Genomic DNA, 21,448 nt, shown 5'->3' with positions numbered 1-21,448 from the left:
CACACTAATTCAGTAATTGCAAATATAAAAGTTACATAAAATCTCACATACTAAAGCCTGAAATGGGCACTTTTTGTGACAGCAACCTCATCATTTTTTTTTTATCAAAGGCTTAACTTCAGAATTTGAACTAAAATCAATATTCTTATGATTGCTCTGAACATTTCAGACAGAGTTCAACTAACTTTAAATTACTTTTTCATAAACTTAACAACAACAAAAATATATTAAAAATGTAGGTGTGACAGGGTTTTGATTTTTCTGCTCTAGTGAATAAATGGAGAGCGCATGGCATGCATGATATTAAGAAATCATAAATAATGTTGAAATAACAAAGATAATTTTCACAAGTAATAGTTTTCTATCTTTAATTGATGTAACGGGGGTGAGTTGTTAAAGGGTTAGTTCACCCAAAAATGAAAATTCTGTCACTTATTACTTACCCTCATGCCGTTCCTCACCCGTAAGACATTCGTTAATCTTCAGAACACAAATTAAGATATTTTAGTTGAAATCCGATGGCTCCGTGAGACCTCCATAGGGAGCAATGGACATTTCCTCTCTCAAGATCCATAAAGGTACTAAAAACATATTTAAATCGGTTCATGTGAGTATAGTGGTTCAATATTAATATTATAAAGCGACGAGAATATTTTTGGAGCACCAAAAAAACAAAGTAACGACTTATTTAGTGATGGCCGATTTCAAAACACTGCTTCAGGAAGCATCGGATCATAAATGAATCAGTGTGTCGAATCTGCTGTTCTGAGCGCCAAAGTCACATGATTTCAGCCGTTGGCAGTTTGACACGCGATCTGAATCATGATTCGACACACTGATTCATCTGTGCTCCGATGCTTCATGAAGCAGTGTTTTGAAATCGGCCATCACTAAATAAGTCGTTATTTTGTTTTTTTGGCGCTCCAAAAATATTCTCGTCGCTTTATAATATTAATATTGAACCAATGTACTCACATGAACCGATTTAAAAATGTGTTTAGTACCTTTATGGATCTTGAGAGAGGAAATGTCCATTGCTCCCTATGAAGGCCTCACAGAGCTATCGGATTTCAACTAAATTATCTTAATTTGTGTTCTGAAGATTAACAAAGGTTTTACGGGTGTGGAACGGCATGAGGGTGAGTAATAAATGACAGAATTTTCATTTTTGGGTGAACTAACCCTTTAAGCTTGACCAACACAATTTCACAACATAATTTAGCTATAATTATTAAAGAAGGTGGTAACTTGCCTGTGTCTGCTCACAATGTTGTTCAGAAGACTTCTATGATGTCACTTCCTATTAATGATGTCACATAAGTATCAGTTCATTATTTTATAGGGGGAGAATGGTTTGTGTAGCGGGGTTGAGGGGTTACTGAGGAACGGAACTAAATAATGTGATTTTAATGAATAATCATGCATTTACTAGAACATTACCAGCAAAAAAGCACAGATGGATGTATATGGGAATGGTAAAATGAATGGCATTTTTTTTTTATCATTTTATTATTCATATCCCAAGTACACTTTCATAGAAGGCCTTGAGGGACATGATAAAATAGGTGGTGTCAACTGAAAAAAACAAAATAATTTCTAATATGAAGATAAAATGTTTGTCATGTTTTTAAACATTATTAAAGGAGACATTTCAATTAATAGCAAAAGCTTTTAAAAATATATTTTGGTGACCCAATAGATAAAATACACTGAAAAGAGGGACTCAAATCGTACCGGTTTCGTGGAATGACTCATCTATCTATCTATCTATCTATGCAATATGAACAGATGACATGAAAGTTACTTGGACAGGTCAAAGTACTTAAATATTTGACGGGATGGGAGTGAGAATGTGTTCAATTTACATCACAGTCATGAGGTAAACCAACGTTGATCAATGCCTTCGCGACATGTGATCTCTGATAGGTTCAAAGCTGTCTGCTGGTGAAACATTAACCTTAGATTCATTAGAACAATGCGCCATACCTCGTGCTTAAACACTAGGATACTGAGAGGATACTGGAGATCATGTAGTGCACTTAAAAGAGACGGCAGAAAATCATGGGTGGACAGACAATCTGGTAAAGAGTTGATCAGTTAAAGCATAAATTCTAAATGTACATTATTGAAACTATAAGACTTTGCATGGTAAATGTATTGCAATGTGATTCCTGCAAGCTTTTGATTTAAGAATCTTCTAAAGTATTTGTTCTTTTAAACGTTTTATTCTTATAGTAACAAGTATGGCTTCAGCAAAATGTAATTTTTTAAACTCTACACAAAAACAATTGCTCAAATTTTGCTTTCATAGCTCTTAATGTTTGCAGACTTTGGTGTCTTAGGAAATTCGAGCACAGTTTGAGACGTTGAGAAACTATAGTAAAACTTTAGTAAAAGTCTCCATATCATATCCTCATCTAAAATCCTCAGATCTCATTCCATCTAAAAGGAACATTTGAGATATTACAGAGCTCTCACTTGTGATTTTTACACAAGTTTGGATTTTGCTTTTACCAACTGTGTTTGGGATTGATTTAGCAATGCATATTGAATTATGCTTAATAAAATTCTGTTATTGATTGCTAATTTTCCCCAAGGTTGACTCTGAGCTTCAAGCTTCTGCTCTACCACTGTATGATTTCTGTGATGATACCACCCATCCTCATACTGGCAACACATGCCCAGGTCGACAAGGTCAAAAAGTTGAATGAGAGCACACAAGTCAAATCTACAGAGGAACACTTAGTGGAAGCTTTTGAAGAGCAGGTACGTTTAGATGATCATATCAAAACTAAAGATTAAGTAGACAATGATTTTTTTTGTTTTTTTCTTGTCTTTGAGAATCCACAGTGGCTTTTGTGATTTACTCGTTCCTACATGTCTGGTGAAGTAGATCTACCACATTCCTTGAGGGATTTTTCAAAACATAAAGAGATTTTTGCTGGAGGGTAACACTGAGTGCAAAAAATCTTATCAACAATGGCTCTGATGCAATCACTCAAATAGGTTAGAGATGTAGTTTCATCATCTGTGATGAAATACATGGATTGGGATGGTTGCAGACTAAGTTTATGACCCCAATGCACTATCATAAAAATATATACATGCGTGGACCTTGAAAATGATGGCTGTTGACAAAATAGTAATTCAGATTTAATTTTCTCTCAAGGGCTACTACTTGCAACGCCTGTTCCTCCAGTATGGGGACAATGGGACTTTGACGTATGAGGGTCTGCAGAAGTTGCTAGGCAGTTTAGGTCTGGGGGAAGTCAGTGTCCTGGAGATCCAACATGGTGGAGTGAAGCATTCTTCTCAACCCCTGTCCCATTCCCACTCACATGAAGACCATAATCATCCTCAAAGGACCACAAACTCACCTCCATTTAAAGAAAGGTAAGATGATTCTGGTTGGTACCTATAAAGTTAACTTTTTGAATAGGTAAACTTTTTTTGAACTTCTATTAATACTACAAAACCATAGTTGAATTTTGTTTTTGATGATCTGGCTTATTGTTTACAGAGTGCAAATATAATTATATACTCATTTTAAAGACTAATTGATTAAAATATTCAGTCCTAGACCTCACATTAAATCAGTGCTCAGTGGATCTCCTGCAGAATTGGGTCACTCAGACTATTTTCCACACCCTGGCCTAAGACACAAACTGGAAGAAAGTGTGTCACCGCTGTCAGACCATCCGACAGAGAAACACCTTCACGGGAATGTGAGTATTTACTCCTGAACTTCCTGTTAGGGTGTTAAAAATGGACAAAGTCTACAAATGAATCTTCTTCACTATCACATGACCAAAGGTCTGTTGATATCTTGAGGTGTGCAGACAGTAAAATTCAATCCTGCCTTTCCCGTTCTGTGTGAGATACACTGACTATTTTGGAGAGATAATCATGTGAGAAGACCATGCTGAAAAGATTTGTTTTAACTGGTTAGTGCTGGTTTAATGCTGGTCTAATGCTGGTCTAGCTGGTGGGCCAGAATAGCCATACTGTATATCAGTAAAACTCAACTGGCAAAGCTTGTTAACCATCATGTCATGTTGGCAATTTCTGGTGATGCTGGTTTGGTTACATTTTGCTGGTTAAACTAGTCAAGAAGCCTTCTTGGACCACCAGCATGCAAACATCCTGTACTGTGGACTAGCATCTAAAACACAGTATATGCCAAGTATGGAAGCCCATTTCCACCACATTAAAAAATCATGCTTTGCTAAATCATAATTATGACATGGATAGTCAAAATTATGATATACGAAGTCATATTTTTTTTTAGAAATTATGACATATTAGGTTGTGATTGTGAGATTAAAAAGTCATAATTATTACATAAAAAGTCAAAATTATGACAAAATAACAAAATTTGAAATGACAAAATATTGAAATTATGATTATTATATGATTACTCAATTATTATTGAGTTAAAATGTAATGATGTTGAGATATAAAAAAACTTAATTATGACAAAAATTCAAAATTATGACACAAAAAGTATAAATTATGATATAAAATGTTGAAATTATGAGCTAAAATGTCATTTATAAAAAGTTGAAAATACAAAATTTTGAGATAAGAAGTCATAATTATGACATGAAAATGCTGACTTTTTATCTCATAATTTTGACTTTATAATCTCATTATTATGACTTAGTATGTCATAACAAACATGACTTTTTATCTCATAATTTTAACTTTTCTTTGGTCGTTATTATGATTTACCAAAGCATAATTATTTTTCCTTAAGTGGCAGAAATGGGTTTCCATTACAGGATAAAATACAATCAGGCAGTCATTATCACAAAATAAACTATTCTGTATATGATCATTCAAATATTAATGTGAGTTTGTATTATTTATAACTTTTCCTGTATATTATCTTGTGTCCGTTAAGGAAAAGAATAGTTCTTTACAATCAGCCTATAGCGACATGATGACCACTGCAATGATATTACAGTAATATTAACACTGAAGTCAGCTGTGTTTGTATAAAACAAAAGAAAACGAGAGACATGGAAGAAATGTAAGTTTTATTTGGAAGCACTGTAATATGCACCATTGCAATGGACAACAGCGGATATTAGGAAAACTGACCAATCAGAATTGAGTATTCCAGAGAGCTGTGTAATAATATTGAATCTGAATCTTATTACCTTATCGCAGTGTCTAAATGTTACCCAGCTCTTGTGGAACTTTGGGCTGGGCCAAGCATCCCATATCACGCCTGCCCACTTCACCTTCCTGTGCCCTGCCCTCCTGTACCAGATCGACAGCAGAGTGTGTCTGCGACACACAGATCAGCAGTCACAGGGAAGCAAAAGTGAGGGTTTCCTCAGAGGTGTGTGTGTGTAAACTGTCCATCAAGTGTGATATCAGAATCAGTTTGTGTTTGTTTTCATGATAGTGAGGATTAAACAAGGTCATTTTATCTCAGCTTTAGGTTGGGCCTCCTTGGCACTCTTTGTCATCAGTTTGCCCTCCCTGGTCGCCCTGGGACTGGCACCCCTGCTTCGACCTTCAGTCCTTCAAATATTCCTCTGCCCGATGGCTGGGATGGCAGTGGGCACGCTCTGTGGAGATGCCCTCTTGCACCTCCTGCCTCATGTAAGTAACACAATGCAAATGAAAAATCAGTATGTTATTCTGTATTTCTTCAAATATCCCAGCTTACAAAAATATGTTCTAAGAATGTTTTGCTAATGTTCTCATTAAGTTATAAAAACTTTTGAATGTTCTTTGAATGTTTAAAACATCCAGTGTTTTTTTTTTTTTTTTAATGTTTTAAAAACGTTTTTTCTTGGTTATGTGAATGTTAAAGGTGCTGTATGTAAAAATACCATATGTTTGCAGATATTTAGGAAACATGCTAGGTTTTCTCTGAAAAACAATAGTACAGCCAGACAGGTTTTTTACTTTGAAATGTGTGTTTCATGTTAAATGTGTGTTTTTGTTTTATTACATACTGCACCTTTAAAGAAACATTCCATTTGATCATTCTTCAAACATTACTGGAATGTTACTTTTGAATGTTCTCTGAACATTCTGAAAGAAGTAGTAACATTTAAAAAATGTTAGATGAACTAAAACATTTCAGATATAAATATTTACATATAACATTTCAGATATAAATAATGTTTTTGTGTTAATGTTTTGAGAAAATTAAAGACCAGATAACTTTGAATGAACAATTAGGATACAATTAAATTATTATTGAATTATGAATAATTTAATTTATTTATATACTATAAAATATAGATAATAATGATTTATACATAAGCAATAAGGTACGAAAGGCTGTGCTGTATCATGAATAAATCACGGCTGAAGGGCGTTGTTAGGCACGACGTGAAGTGGAGTGCTTGCAACCCCTTCACCCGTGACTTATTCATGTTACAACACTAGCCTCGAGTACCTTATTGCTTTTATAAAACAGTTACCACACAATACAAATATTAAAGACTTTCATGAAGCAAAATCACTAAAAGCCTTCCTTCCGCCTGAAAAAATAGTCCCTGACCATGAATAGCAACAGAAGTTACATTATTACACCATTAGATGGCGGCAAAGACTGTCTTTATGAGTGTGTCAGAAGACTTTTACATTGAAAAGACTGAATTGTTGTGAACAAGATGCAGCTGCTTTGACTAGTGCTGTCAGTCACGGGAAAACCCCTTAACTGTTAAAAGGACAAGATAATACATCGAACATTTAAACAGATTTTTTATTATGAACATAGGACTGACCTGAAGGAAAATAAAATAAAGTTTTTATTCAAGTGCTATAGATGTTGGTTGTTCATGATTTCAGGCCATCTTCAGTCAACACACTGAACACCAGGATGCTGTTTTCAAGGGTCTGAGTGTGCTGGGAGGACTTTATCTTCTATTTGTCTTTGAGAGCCTTCTGGGACTTAAGCAACATTTCAAGGTGAGCTTCATCCTGTGGAAAATATATTTATTTGGACTTTCATTATGACCTGCTGACTTAAATGAAAACACTTAGTTTTGAGGAAAGAGATGTGGAGTGGTTGTCATTTTTACAAAATTTCCTCTTCTTTTTACAGATTTTAAAGAAAAGGAGGCACAATGCAGAATCAGGAAGGGAGCTGGACACACTGCAGGGTATGTTTTATTTCACACATGAGAAAGAGCAAACCAGAAAGAAAAACATTATTATACAACTTCTAAATGAATCTGTACTCTGTTATAGGTACCTCATCAAGCAATCAGTATGAGAGTTCAGGGCATGGGCATTCTCATGGGCAGCCTGGACCAGGGAAAACAGGCATCAGAAGCATGGCATGGATGGTGGTCATGGGAGATGGGATACATAACCTTACAGATGGACTAGCCATTGGTACATAAAAAGATCACTCATTAAAGGTGTAATAACTAAGTAATAATTTTTAAATTATGTACACTCTCATTAGATGAAGACATTTGCAAAAAAAGTATTTTAAAATGTATTTATTCTTAAAGGTCCCGTTCTTCGTGATCCCATGTTTCAAACTTTAGTTAGTGTGTAATGTTGTTGTTAGAGTATAAATAAAATCTGTAAAATTTTAAAGCTCAAAGTTCAATGCCAAGCGAGATATTTTATTTAACAGAAGTCGCGTACATCGAACGGCCAGTTTGGACTACATCCCTCTACTTCCTTCTTTAATGACGTCACTAAAACAGTTTTTTGACTAACCTCCGCCCACAGGAATACACAAGAGTTGCGTTTGTAGAGGTCCGTTTGTCCAATCACCGGGTCTGATTCCGGCTCAAATTGATAGGGTAAAATTAAAGACATGTTTACAATAACACTGAGCGCGTGCATCTCCACGTTATGGTAAGAGGCGTGACCTTTCCGGGCAAGGTTCGCTAAGCTGCTGTCGAATCACAACACAGGAACCGCTGGCACAATCAGAACTCGTTACGTATTTCTGAAGGAGGGACTTCATAGAACAAGGAAGTCATCAGCCCGTTTTTATGACAGTGGAAACAGCGGTATACAGATAAGTAAATTATGTGAAAAATACTGTGTTTTTTTACACGCGAAACATGAACACATGTTATATTGCACACTATTAACACAATCAAAGCTTCAAAAAAACACAAAAAACGGGACCTTTAATTAAAAATAAGTTAATTATAAATAATGAATTTGTCCTCTAGGTGTTGCATTTTCTCAGAGTCTGACTGGTGGCCTCAGCACTACCATCGCTGTGTTCTGCCATGAGCTTCCTCATGAGTTAGGTATATAATTGAGTCGTTTCTAGTATAAATGGTCATTATGAATCTCATCAGTATTGCACACATATTTCTTTGCTCTTGTCTGCAGGTGATTTGGCAGTGCTGTTGGCCGCAGGCTGGTCTGTCCGCAGACTGGCTGTGTTCAGCGGCATCTCTGCTCTGCTGGGCTTTGTTGGTGTTTTAACAGGGACGGTGCTGGGAAACCAGTGGGCGACACACTCACCTTGGATTCTCACCGTCACCGCTGGGGTCTTCCTTTATGTTGCTCTTGCTGATATGGTAAAGATCTTGATTGCCAAAATACAGTAAAATTTTCATTTAAGACTTAATTTTATACTTGAAAGCTGTCAGAATGTTCAGAATGCCTGTCATGAAGTCATTGCTGTTAAAGGGTTAGTTCCCCCAAAAATGAAAATTATGTCATTAATTACTCACCCTCATGTCGTTCTACACCTGTAAGACCTTCATTCATCTAAGGAACACAAATTAAGATATTTTTGATAAAATACGATGGCTCAGTGAGGCCTCCATCGCCAGCAATAACACTCCCTTTTTCAATGCCCAGAAAGCTACTAAAAACATATTTCAAACAGTTCATGTGACTACAGCGCTTCAACCTTAATATTATAATGCGACGAGAATACTTTTTGTGCGCCAAAAATAACAAAATAACGACTTTATTACTTTATTATCTAGTTATGGGCGATTTCAAAACACTGCTTCATGAAGCTTCAGAGCTTTATGAATGTTTTGTTTCAAATCAGTGTTTCAGAGTCCCAAAATCACAATTTCAGTAAATGAGGCTTCAATACGTCATAAGTGTTTAGAAATTTCAATAGTTCACATGACTGGCAGTTTGATACACGCTCCGAACCACTGCTTCATGAAGCAGTGTTTTGAAATCGCCCATCACTAGATATTGTTGAATAAAGTCACTATTTTGTTTTTTTTGGCGCACAAAAGGTATTCTCGTCGCTTTATAATATTAAGGTTGAACCACTGTAGTCACATGAACTGTTTTAAATATGTTTTTAGTAGCTTTCTGGGCATCTGAAAAAGGGAGTGTTATTGCTGGTGATGCAGGCCTCACTGAGCCATCGGATTTTATCAAAAATATCTTAATTTGTGTTCAGAAGATGAACGAAGGTCTTATGGGTGTAGAATGACATGAGGGTGAGTAATTAATGACATGATTTTCATTTTTGGGTGAACTATCCCTTTACCTTCAATAAAAAAAAAAAACGTGACAATTTTTTACTCAGAAAAAAATAAAGTTGTAATGTTAAAGACTCCACTGCATCTCCATAAAAGTCATAATGAATACAAGTATCTTTATATAACTTTAACGTTGTGACACTGTTTCCCTAGATGCCCGAAATGCTCCATGGAGATCCTGGAACTCTGAGCCCTCTGAAGCGCTTCTTCCTGCAGAGTCTGGGCTTGCTGATAGGGGGTGCTATCATGCTTTGCATCGCCCTTTTTGAGGATCATATTGCTATTAGTCTGGGAGAAGACTAAGGATATAAATACTATTCATTTGCAACGTCATCATCAGGATATCACACCAGTGTGAGAATTTCCATCCAAAACAAAAGTATTGTGTACATACCTCATCCCATAATGAACTACTGTGTAGATGTGGATATTCTGAAGAAAGTACACTGGATAATGCTCCTATAAAAACAGGAACAGTGGATCTCATACATGGCATCCTCGTCGGTCAACATCTTTTTAACTGAAGCTCACTAAAATGTTTTTTTTTTTTTTCCTTTCTATATGGGAAAAACTTCTTACTGAATGATGATATCTGTAGATAATTCCAAGGCTCAACAATAAGGATGGTCTGAAGGGATTCGGGCCAGTTTATGTAACTAACTTGCCCTATGAGGCAAATACCAAGTTGTCAATACATCTTTTATTATATAAATGTTTCTATGCCTTGCATTGTTTTTTTATGTATTGAACATGGTTGTTGTTAAAATGATAATATACAATCTTTACCAATTTACAATAAGCATTATGTCATTGTTTTCAGCAAAAAGTGTGTTTTAAGAATTTAGTTATTTCAGTTCTAATTTTTAAATAGGTTATTTTTTTACATTAAAGTATTAGTTCACTTTGATATGAAAATTAGCCCAAGCTTTACTCACCCTCAAGCCATCCTAGGTGTATATGACTTTCTTTCTGATGAACACAATTTGGATAAATATTAATAAATATCCTGACACATCCAAGCTTTATAATGGCAGTGATAGGCATCAATGAGTATAAGCTGAAAAAGTGTTCCATCCACATCCATCCATCATAAATATGTGCTCCACACAGCTCCGGGGGGTTAATAAAGGCCTTCTGAAGCGAAGCAATGCGTTTGTGTAAAAAAATATTCATATTTAAACAAGTTATGAAGTAAAATATGTAGCTTCCGCCAGACCGCCTTCCATATTGAAGTTACGATGAAAGTGTAAACTGGCATCACGTCAGTTAACACTTTTTCCGTAAACTGAATAGGAAAGGCGTAGGATGTAGCATAAGCTTTGTGAACTGAGTTTTACACTTTCTGTGTACGTTGAATACGGAAGGCGGCTCGTGTGGAAGCTAGATATTATACTTCATAATTGGTTTAAATGTTTTTTTTTTTTTTTTTTTTTACAGACACATCGCTTTGCTTCAGAAGGCTTTTATTAACCCCCCGGAGCCGTGCAGAGCACATATTTATGATGGATGGATGTGGATGGAAGCACTTTCTTCAACTTATACTCATTGATGCCTATCACTGCCATTATAAAGCTCGGATGCATCAGGATACTTAATATTTCTGCGATTATGTTCATCAGAAAGAAAGTCATATACACCTAGGATGGCTTGAGGGTGAGTAAAGCTTGGGCTAATCCTTTAAAATAATTTTCAGCTATCACTGCAAATTAAAAACTACCATTAACCATAAAATGTAAAAAAAAAAAAATCTTCTGGACATATTCAGATGATTTGCTAAAGAGAAGTGAAAAGGGATTGACCTTAATTTGAACCCAGTCTAAAATTTCCAAGTTAAAAGTCTTATACGATCTGACATAACAGATATATCCCATCACAAATACATGTAATGTTTAATAAAATATGCTGTTACAACATGTTACCATTTTGTAGAGTTTAGAGAAACAGAAGACACACACAACAACTTGTATGTAGCAATAGCATTTTATTTCAACATTACCAATTCTAAGCCACGATACTGAATGACAAGACCTACTGGCTGCAGCAGTTCATGAACCTGACTAACAAAAAACATATGGGATTTTTTTTTTTTTTTTTTTTTTTTTTGTCTTTGAAGTCAGAGAGACCAATTCATTTTTAATAAGCTCAAATTAAAAATGATTATGTTCTTTCTTACTTAAATACATGTACAGAGTTTCACATCTGTTAGTAACAAGTAACCATTCACAAGCTCATACTATGAATTAACAAGGCAAAGTGCTTTCAGGATTGCATTGTCACATAAGGAAATGAATGGCTTGAGGTCTTTTTGTGGGGTTGAAAGGGTGAGGGTTCTCCTTCCTCAGGTCTAGGAGGGGTCACGTGACCGTCCTGACAGATTCAGGCAGAATCCACCGAATTCGCCCCGTGCCCCCAGGTCCAAAATGGATATGTACAGAGGTACAAAGTTGGCAGGGTGGTGGATAGCTAATGCAAATTAGCCAGTGACCGGCGTAGTGTTTTTGGAAGGGTGTAAGGCTAGGGAATTCTACATACCCCATATTTTAGTACAGAATGAATGTGCATAACTCAAACCAACCAACCCCCTTTCAAACCCCACCACCAGTAGAAAATTGAGTTGTTGCTTCAGTACCAAAGTCATACAACCATCCACGCACTCTACTGAACTCGACCAAATACACGTACATACCATGAAGAGCTGTAAACTTGAGTTCAGAGCGCTCACAGTGAACATTTAGAAGTGAGAAAAAGTGAAAAAAAAAAAAAAAAAAAAAAAAAAAAAAAAAAGTGAGCACAAATGTAAATGCCAGCTAGTATAGGCTGATATTTTTCTCCGTTTTGTCAAAAAAAAAAAAAAAAAAAAAAAAAAGAAGCGACAGAGGCAAGACACATTTGACATCATTTGAAATATAATGGGGAGAAAGTTGACTTTGAATAAAGAAAAAAAAAAATACACACTCAAATAAAAAAAAAAAAATCATAATACAGTCTGGCTTCACATTCCAGTGGTACTCTGTTGTGTATACACTAACAATTATCATGTTACACACAGACAGACACACAGTCGAGTACACTAACTGTTGTCCTATATCACCGATTGTTGGTTATAAGTTATATCTGTTCCATATACATATATATTTCCATTTGTCAACAACTGGTGGAGATTTCAATGCATCAAGCTGTAACACAGAGGTAGGATAATGCTACTTAAAATGCCTCACGTTTCGCTAATTCTAAACCATTGTGTTGGCGACACTGCGGGTATGGGTCAGACTTGAAGCGGCAAGCAAGTCGTAATCTTATTGTTTGATATGGAATTGGTGTGATGTCGTAGACCCTGCAATGGTCCCAGGCTTCTGCTGGTGATGGTATCTCCTACACGTTCAACTTAAAGACAGGATAAGAATATTTGCAGATATGTCGATGAGGTATACAGGGTTGATATGACCCCTGTTTGTCGCACTCGCACGCACAACACATACACACCGGGTGCTGCCCTACACGATCGTGACTATATTTCCATCGTCTAAACATTAGCAGAGAACAGCTTGGGGTTCAATACTCAAGTAAATAGTGCAGTTTTGTTTTGTTTTTTTTATTAATCAGGGTCACATTTCCTACACGTCGTGATGTGTTTTCCGTCACATCACCGAGTCAAATACTTGGCATGTTCAAGCAGAGCTTGGAAGCAGAGACAGTAACCCTGTTTTATCAGAAATATATAAGCCTTTCATCAATCCCAGCCTTTCGGTTCTGCATTTTGGCGATGGAAACGTAGCCACTGTGTAGTATTTTATTTTTTTTTTTTTGTAACAGCAATCTTTTGGAAAGTCTTAAAGACGGCGGGTCCTAGTGAAACTGGATTCAAACACGGAACGCAGGAGGTCCGCTCGATTAAAGCCAGTCGCTTTGAAATGGCCAAATCCTGCACACATCCAATTCACATTCAGTTTGACTGAAATAAGGCTCTCTCAGCACTGAAATCTCTTATGTTGGTTTCAGTTACAAGAAGAGGGTGTTAACCTAAGGTGCCACAGATTACATAGCCAGGCCAAAAGCAGCCAGAGCCAACAAATCTTTAGAAATATACAATTGTCTCTTGATACTTGTATTGCTTGTTCTTGAATGAATTCAAGTGGCCATCTCTACAGAGACATACATTGGTCCTATATTGTGAAATACTAGATTACTTTATTCAGTGTGCTCCCTGTGATATCAAATATGAAGTCATTGATTGCTTGAGGCCAAAATGAAAGAGCTTAAAGTAAGTTATTTTGAAGATTATTATATGACTTCTGGTATTGGCTGCCAATGGTATCTCTGTTTTCTTCAATGAAATTCAAAAGGAATGTTTCGTTATGGTACAAGTTCCACTTTTTTTAATTTTCCTAAAATTTACAAAGACATGAAACAACAAATATTGGGATCTTGATGTCAGACAAAACACAAAACCTGATCCAAAGATCAGCAATAAAACGTTCTTTGGTACCGCAGAACATATGGCCCAAAGTTCAAATGTTGTGTGGGGAGAAATAAAAACCTGCATATTTCACTGGTGACAACAATAACATTCAAGATACCATTTCCAAATACAGCTATCACAATCTCTAATCTGAAAAAGAACTGTAATTCCTGGCAATGAGCTTTGCTTTTGGTATCAATTGATCAGAGGTAAATGAACAGGTCTAAACACCCCCCCACACACATACACAAATGCTTAACATGCCACAAAAAGCAGACGCTGACTTTAAGTGGCGCAGAAGAAGGTTCATGGAAAACGGCACTCTCTGACCTATCGACCGAAGAACAAACAGAAATGCCATCTTTCCAGTAAGCAAGAAGTATCGATAAGGCTTTGACACCTATCACAGTTTCCACCAAGTCCATTGTACATTCCACAAGAAAGTGCCACTTATGGAGGCAAAGCAGGAAGGAGTTCAAATTTGTACAATCCAAAAAAATATAAAATAAAAATAAATAAGTGAAATTAAATACCCTGCTTAAAGGAAGAAAAAAAAAAAAAAAAACATGATGGATAATGTAAGAGGGCATTTTCCTCCATTAAGGATACTATGGCGCACAAAAAAGTTATTGCACTTCAGTCCATTTCAGGTGGATACTTTGACGTCAATACAACAGAGAAAAGGAGTCATGCCAACATTCTACAAGACACTGGGTTACAACTAATCTCCAATGCATTACCACACAAAAACGACACGGCACACGTCTACTTCACTAAAGAGTTCACACTTTGTAAAACTAAACACGTTTTTTTCCATACAGAGTTTGAACAGGTCACTAGCTAGAACCGATCAAATGTTTTGCTATTACGGTTGAATTAAATGTACAAAGATTTTTTATTCATTTGCGGTGATGTGACAAATTTGATCGCAAGTTTTGACGGCTCAAAACGCAACCTCGTGGATGGTGGCTATTTCTGAAACTTACAACAGTTGTTCATTCATAAGGCTCACTAAAGGTGTTAATGGAAGACCATACCCTGTGGCATGTACTTGATAACAAAAGGCACAATCCCACATACTCGTCACAAAGTGTAGTACTTTAAAGAGATGATGAAGATGCTTGCAGACTCCAAAGAAATAGCAGCATGCCACGCAAAGCAGTCGTTTTCTCAACCGAAGCCAACAAGCAAGTGAGGTCGGTGTTAGATTTACAGATGAACTTCTGAAGGTCCGTGATCGGTCAATGAAGCTCTTGGGCTATCTCTGGTGGCACTATGCAACTCTGTGAGATAAAAAGAAAATATTCCTGCATAGCTTTTTTTTTTTTTTTTTTTTTTTTAAATATGAAAATGTATTTTAAAGGGATCCCTATGTGCCCTGTCAGATCAGCCATTCAGTCAGGCTCCGGTGGTCTTCTAAACAGCCTTATGAAAACAAGCTGCTGGCGAGAACAACAAAAAGCAGCTTTTTTGACTAGATCATTCGCTTGCAGATTTACAATTTAAACTATTAGCGCTTATAAAGTAGAAACATGAAGTAACACTAAGCCAGGGTGAAGGACATCATTTAAAGTTCAAGAGCACCCCTTGAAAACTCCAATGTTTTCCATTTCAAGGCCTTGGAACGTGACCTCAGGATTCTAGTTGCACGGATCATGCGTAGCTAAAAAGCCCACCCGAATTTCATGTACCAGTAAATATAGCACGATAGATTTTAAGGACTGCTAGTTCATGAGGTAAGATTGCCACGTCAAGGCAATTCCAACCACACTTCAGGAATTACATCTTGCACATCTTCTTGTGCTTTTGTTATTTAACTTGTTAGAAAGATTTGCATTTATAACATTACACAAGTTTTTACAACCTAAATGTTTCAATAAAGACACTGAAAAATAAGGACATAATCGAACCTGTTTTGCAAAAAGAATTTATCATTGGACTATTTTTTACTTTATGTATTTCCAAAATCATTCCTGTGTTCCAATACTGATTTTTTTTTTCCTGCTAACTTTTTTTCTCCTCAAAGAGTTTCTAGTTTTATTAGCCGTTCCAAATTATTTCAGGTAAATACACGTGTATTAAACAAAAAAAACAAAAACAAAAAAAAAGAGATACAATTTTTATTTTTTCTATAGTCTAGTGCAAAAACTCCTAATATATTTAATGAAAATGATCATTTTTTAGGCCAGAAGCCAGTATGGTACATCTTTCAGCAAAACTGTGTGCTTATGAATCTCATCGAAATGAGATCCCAGGTTAACAACAAAATCTCTCACAAGTGCTGCGACTGCTGAACTATACCGTTTCCTCTTAAGGCAAAAAGTTGGGAGATAGACAAAGGTTAAATGAAACGGGTGTTTTGAGTATTGCCTTAAATGGATGTGTCTTCAAGTAGTAGGGACGCTGAGGTCCGCTGAGGTAAATCAGACATTCTATCAGCCATTAATACCTTTGCGAGAAAAACAAATGATATTGATACAAATATGCAAGGATGGACATACAATAAGGACACTGAGTTAGCTACAATTAATCTGCTTTCCAACAAAATGGTTACAATTATTAGACGACTCTAGTTTCCAACTGCCTGCAAGTAACTGCAACCATTATAGCTTGGTCAACAGGCAATGAAAGCTGGCCCTTCATAGCAAAGTTGTGTAAAAAACAAACACAAAAAGCTCCTAAAACTGCACAATTTGTTGATCCAGAATAAAACAAGAAAAGCTAGGTAAAGTGTGTCGTTTGGTAAATTTCAAAATTTGCCCTTCAGTTATTAATGAAATTAAGGCGTTTCATAATTCCATTGCGTAGACATAAACCTCAAATTATCAATGGTTCGTGGGTATGCTCGATTACAATGGAAGATTTATAAAATATTGTTTTTGAAGGAGCCGTTGACTGGATGACTCAAATCCGGCTATTCGATCGATAAGGGCAAATGCCAAGTTATGGCTTAGCCATGAAAGCTTTCACTTAAATGGGTGGAGAGGAGCTCCACCAAGAGCTAACCAGCCCATCAGTATAGCTTAGTTAAGAATATACTGGCATTTTGAGTCTGATTGTGAACGTACTGGCATTTTACAAAAATTAACAAACTATGTGGATCTCCAAAAAATATATATAAATGGGCACAGTAGCTTATGTTAGCTTAGACTTTGTTCTTTTTTTTTTTTTGGTAATGGTCTTGATGCACACTCAAAAACTGAACCCAAGGAATCATTCATTCACATTTTACAAATGTATCAAAATGATAAAGGGAAAAGAAAAGTTATGGCACTAAATGATTTCAGGGAGGAAACTCCCATTTATAAGTTATTCTCTACCCTAAAAAAAAAACATCTTGCCACTTTGTGACCGGTTCCCTTACTGTTCGAACACAGGACACCAAATGCACCAACTCAATCTATTAAAAGTTCTGAAAGGGTTCAGTTCCAAAGTTCCTGTTGTCAAGCTAATTATTTAATCGCTAACTACTGCATACAAGATTTTCACCAACATCGAAGCAAGCTGCTACCATCACGGCATACATTCGACGAAACAATTCAACAATTTTAGTGCAATGCCAATAAGACAATTAGAAATTTGAGGAATTAAAACAAATATGTTTTAGTTGGTTTTGGCTGGATAAGAATTATTATCGCTAATAAATAGACAAAGATCACCTCTAAAAAAAAATTAGCTCCAAGATACAATTGAAAGCAGCACTTTTTCCTGCACCAAATGAAATGTATTACTAATCACAGGCTCCACGGGCACTTGTTTTTCAAACTCAACTACATGTGGTATGACTAGCTAGACTAAATTTATAAATAATCATTTGTTTTTCTACAACTACAAGCAGTATAAACTGGCAGTGCAAATAACTTCAAGCTCATCATCAACTTGCACTTCATTATCGTACCCTGTGCTGTCTGTACACGCATTACTTCCCCTCCACCAAACTGCAGCAAAAGTTAGTGTACGTGATAAAGTCAAGATCAAGTACAGGTAAATAAGCTTGAAATAAACTCCCACAAAAGGAACTTCCTCTTAGTCATGTAGCCAATTTAGAAATATTTCCCAGGCAAAACACTGATATAACTTGACTAATCTGATTTGCACGCATGCACGTTTGTACTCTTGCAAGAGGAGGTCAGATATTTGCCCATTTACAGCTTGTGATAGATGCAAAAGCTTTTTTTTTTTTTCCAATCTTTTTTTGTTACCGAACAAGCAAGTGCTTTATATCAGGCCAGCGTGAAGTGGAGAAACTTGTTTAAGCAGCCAAAACTTATTACATCGACGAAGAGGTCATTTCATCAGTATAAATATGCTCTCCACACAGCCTTTAAACATCTAACGTTACAGTTTCATTTTTCTACGCGCCTTCATTCATCAATAAAATATCAGTTACAATACTACTCTATCTACATCGCTAAAATCCTGATATACTGTAATGAAAAGTAATAGTATTGGTATAATTGAGAACAAGTCCACATTTCAAGCCTGAAGTATGCATTAGTTCACTGAATTAAGGGGTATAGATCTTCCTAATTGTTAAAAAATGTTGATGCTTTTGCTTGTTTAGGAAAAACAAAATCTATGGCAAAATTAAAAGCCCTTTCAACTGATTGTCTCATTACTGACTGAGCATATATTGCCTGTTTGTGGTGCACAAACAAAAAAAAGGGATGTTTCTAACACTCATTCACATGTTCTTATTTTGTGTTTAGGTGCAAAAACCTAAAGGAAGCACAATCTTAACTTTGTTAATCTACCTTTGGCAATAAGGAAGCATTTTATAAAGAGGAGGGGTGAATATTATTTCAGTATTTTAATTGAAAAGATAATGTCTTTTTTTTTTTTATATATATCTACAAGTTCCTAATAAAATGCTATTTAGAAATCGCACAACTTTGGTCATACCCATGACTGCTCCCCAACACCATAAACAAATGTAAAAAGGTCCAATCAGCCTCAACACTTAATTTTTGCAAATTCGACATATACACTCCCCAAAGTGGGTTCTGATATATGAATCGTTCATTCATCTATTTAGGTAATCATTTCATAACGGATTATAGTGAAACACTTAACTCATGTTTCACTGGTCAAAGCACCATTTCGAAAACTTCGGGGAGCGCATATGGTGTGTTTAACTAATTGGACCCTAGGTAGACAAAATGAAATCAGTAGGCACTGTGAAAGCAACTCCACATTAAATATTATAATGATAAACTAGCAAAGCAATAGATTTAATTGAAGATATTGTACGAGGCCCTGCCAACCCAAAGCAAACCAAAATAAAACAGAAGGTTCCAAGGAGCAAGTACTGTGTATGACGTTTGCATCAGTAATGACATTTGTGCTTTCTATACTTCCTTAGTGTAGTATCTTCATAATGTTTTAAACGCCCAAAATCATGACACTTTAAACTCCTCTTTCTTCTGCCCACCTACAAACAGTGATCTGAACTACCTATTACCTTCATTGTAAACCTAATATGAATTTTCCAGCTCAAAACCCAACCAAACACTATCCCTTTTCTCTCTAACAGTAAACATGCATTTATATTATATCGGACCCCTCTACCAGGAGGTCATTGGTCTTTTGGCTTAAGGTAGTATGGTTTCCCTTCTGTCGAAATGATTCCGTTAGGTTGTTTTTTTTTTTCCTGATCTGTGCTAATTCAGATTGCACCTCACATAAAAACCTCAAAAAGTAAGAATCAAGTATGGGATGAAAAACTTGGACTGTTGCGCAAAAGTGGATGTCACACATACACGCGCACGCACTCACACAAACACACACACACACACACACACACACACACACACACACACACACACACACACACACACAAGACCACTATCAAATACATGGTCCCGCAAATTCATGCAAATCTAGTGTAACCCGTTTAAATTGTTCCTCAGGGCAGGCTGTAAATTCCTATGCAAGGCCACAGCGTCACGCAAATAGGAGGCATGATATGGAAACCCATCCATTATCACTGTTACCATGGAGACACACAGCTGCATAATTCTAACATAAACCAAGTCAAATCGACTGCAATGAAGAAATAAAGGACTGACTCGCCAGTGATGGATACTGGTTCGAATAGATGGCTTAGATTCAGATTTTAGACTTAGACTCATATTGAATGGACAGCATCTAAGATGGGAGTCAGGGGGTGGGAGGAAAAGGAAAGTGGGGGAAAATAAATAGAAATAAATAGCTAAATTTGTCCTCTCGTGTTCGCTCTCTACTGAGATGTAAAGAAAAGCTTTGATACTGGCACAGGAGGGATGTGTGGCTGTAATTGCATATAGGTTTATCTAGGTGTGTAGAGAGGACCAAATCAAGCGACCACACGCTTTTTTTTTTTTTTTTTTAACAAGTAAGAACGCCTCACTCGGTCAAGCAGCCATCCAAGCCGATGGTAGCACCATGGCGATCTTTGCCGTAACCATGGCGAAGGCCTCCATTGGGCAGGGGGGGGCAGGCGGCTGTGATGCCACAGTGCTTGAGCAGGTTGAGGCTGGGAGAAGAGGGCGAGGATGAGGAAGGTGTGGATGAGGAAGGCTTCATGGTTGACAGAATGAGAGCTAGGCAGTCGGCAACAGCTTTATTGGATGCGCAAGCCAGGGCTGGCGTATGACCTGTGACATCACAAAACACAGAGACATTTAAGTGAGTCAAGGAGTGAACGTTTAGTGAACTCATTCAAATACATTAGTTCCATGATTCATAGAGCAGGTGTTAAGATGAGCCTTATGCTAATGTACCATATTTTCTGGAACATAAGTCGTACTGGTTTTATCATTTGAAATGTGCCGTGACTTATATATTGCAAAGCGAAATATAATGCAATTAACATCTAGAATGCAATGCACACACATTTTCTATTGGTTCTAGCATTGCCAACTTGACATGGTAGCCAATTCATCATCAAATTAAAATGCAGTCAACAAAACTTAAAATTATATTACTCAATTTAAATAGTCAGTTGTATAGTAGGTCAGTGTGATGACCACCCCACCAAAAATTCACCAAATTTCATAAAACAAATTTGAATTTAGCCATTTGTCAATTTACATTCTGCTCAACTGATCAATATTTATCAATATTGGACAAGTTATTCCATTGGACTACACAGGGAATCTTTTGTTTCTCTTCCCAAATCGTCTCACAGCTGACCCTCAGCAGGTCATTTTTTTTTTGCAGGTAAATGACGTGAGTTTTTTTTGTTTGTTTTGTTTTTCAGTAAATGATGGTAAATATTTTATAGTTTTTGCTTGTTAGGCAAGGTAAGGTACGATCATGTTTATTTGTATAGTGCATTTCCCACATATTGGTAATTTAGCTTAGTTTAAAGGGTTAGTTCACCCAAAAATGAAAATTCTGTCATTAATTACCCTCATGTCGTTCCACACCCGGTAAAACCTTCATTCATCTTCGGAACACAAATTAAGATATTTTTGATGAAATCCGAGAGGTATATGACTCCTCCATAGACAGCAATTTAAACACCACTTTCAAGTTTCAGAAATGT

At 36.4% G+C, this 21,448-nt stretch overlaps 2 protein-coding genes across 2 annotated transcripts in view; one reads left to right on the top strand and one right to left on the bottom strand.

Annotated features, from left to right (window-relative positions):
* Nucleotides 1-1,986: 1,986 nt before the first annotated feature.
* slc39a5 (solute carrier family 39 member 5) lies at nucleotides 1,987-9,901 on the top strand. The gene is made up of 12 exons (XM_048177870.1): nucleotides 1,987-2,081; nucleotides 2,598-2,766; nucleotides 3,170-3,393; nucleotides 3,575-3,725; nucleotides 5,173-5,347; nucleotides 5,444-5,613; nucleotides 6,817-6,936; nucleotides 7,073-7,130; nucleotides 7,219-7,365; nucleotides 8,169-8,249; nucleotides 8,335-8,525; nucleotides 9,615-9,901. Exons 1-12 carry the CDS (start codon nucleotides 2,062-2,064, stop codon nucleotides 9,762-9,764), a joined length of 1,656 nt encoding a protein of 551 aa, XP_048033827.1. The 5' UTR covers nucleotides 1,987-2,061; the 3' UTR covers nucleotides 9,765-9,901.
* Nucleotides 9,902-11,422: 1,521 nt separating this feature from the next.
* ankrd52a (ankyrin repeat domain 52a) overlaps nucleotides 11,423-21,448 on the bottom strand; it is a 36,835-nt gene continuing 26,809 nt past the window's right edge. Inside the window, 1 exon segment of the mRNA XM_048179284.1 lies at nucleotides 11,423-20,555. Coding sequence (XP_048035241.1) covers nucleotides 20,305-20,555 — 251 coding nt within the window. The 3' untranslated portion in view covers nucleotides 11,423-20,304.

The sequence above is a fragment of the Megalobrama amblycephala genome, linkage group LG24 (assembly GCF_018812025.1).
Source record: "Megalobrama amblycephala isolate DHTTF-2021 linkage group LG24, ASM1881202v1, whole genome shotgun sequence".
NCBI classification, from domain to species: Eukaryota; Metazoa; Chordata; class Actinopteri; order Cypriniformes; family Xenocyprididae; genus Megalobrama; species Megalobrama amblycephala.
This window is presented reverse-complemented; position numbering and strand designations above follow the sequence as displayed.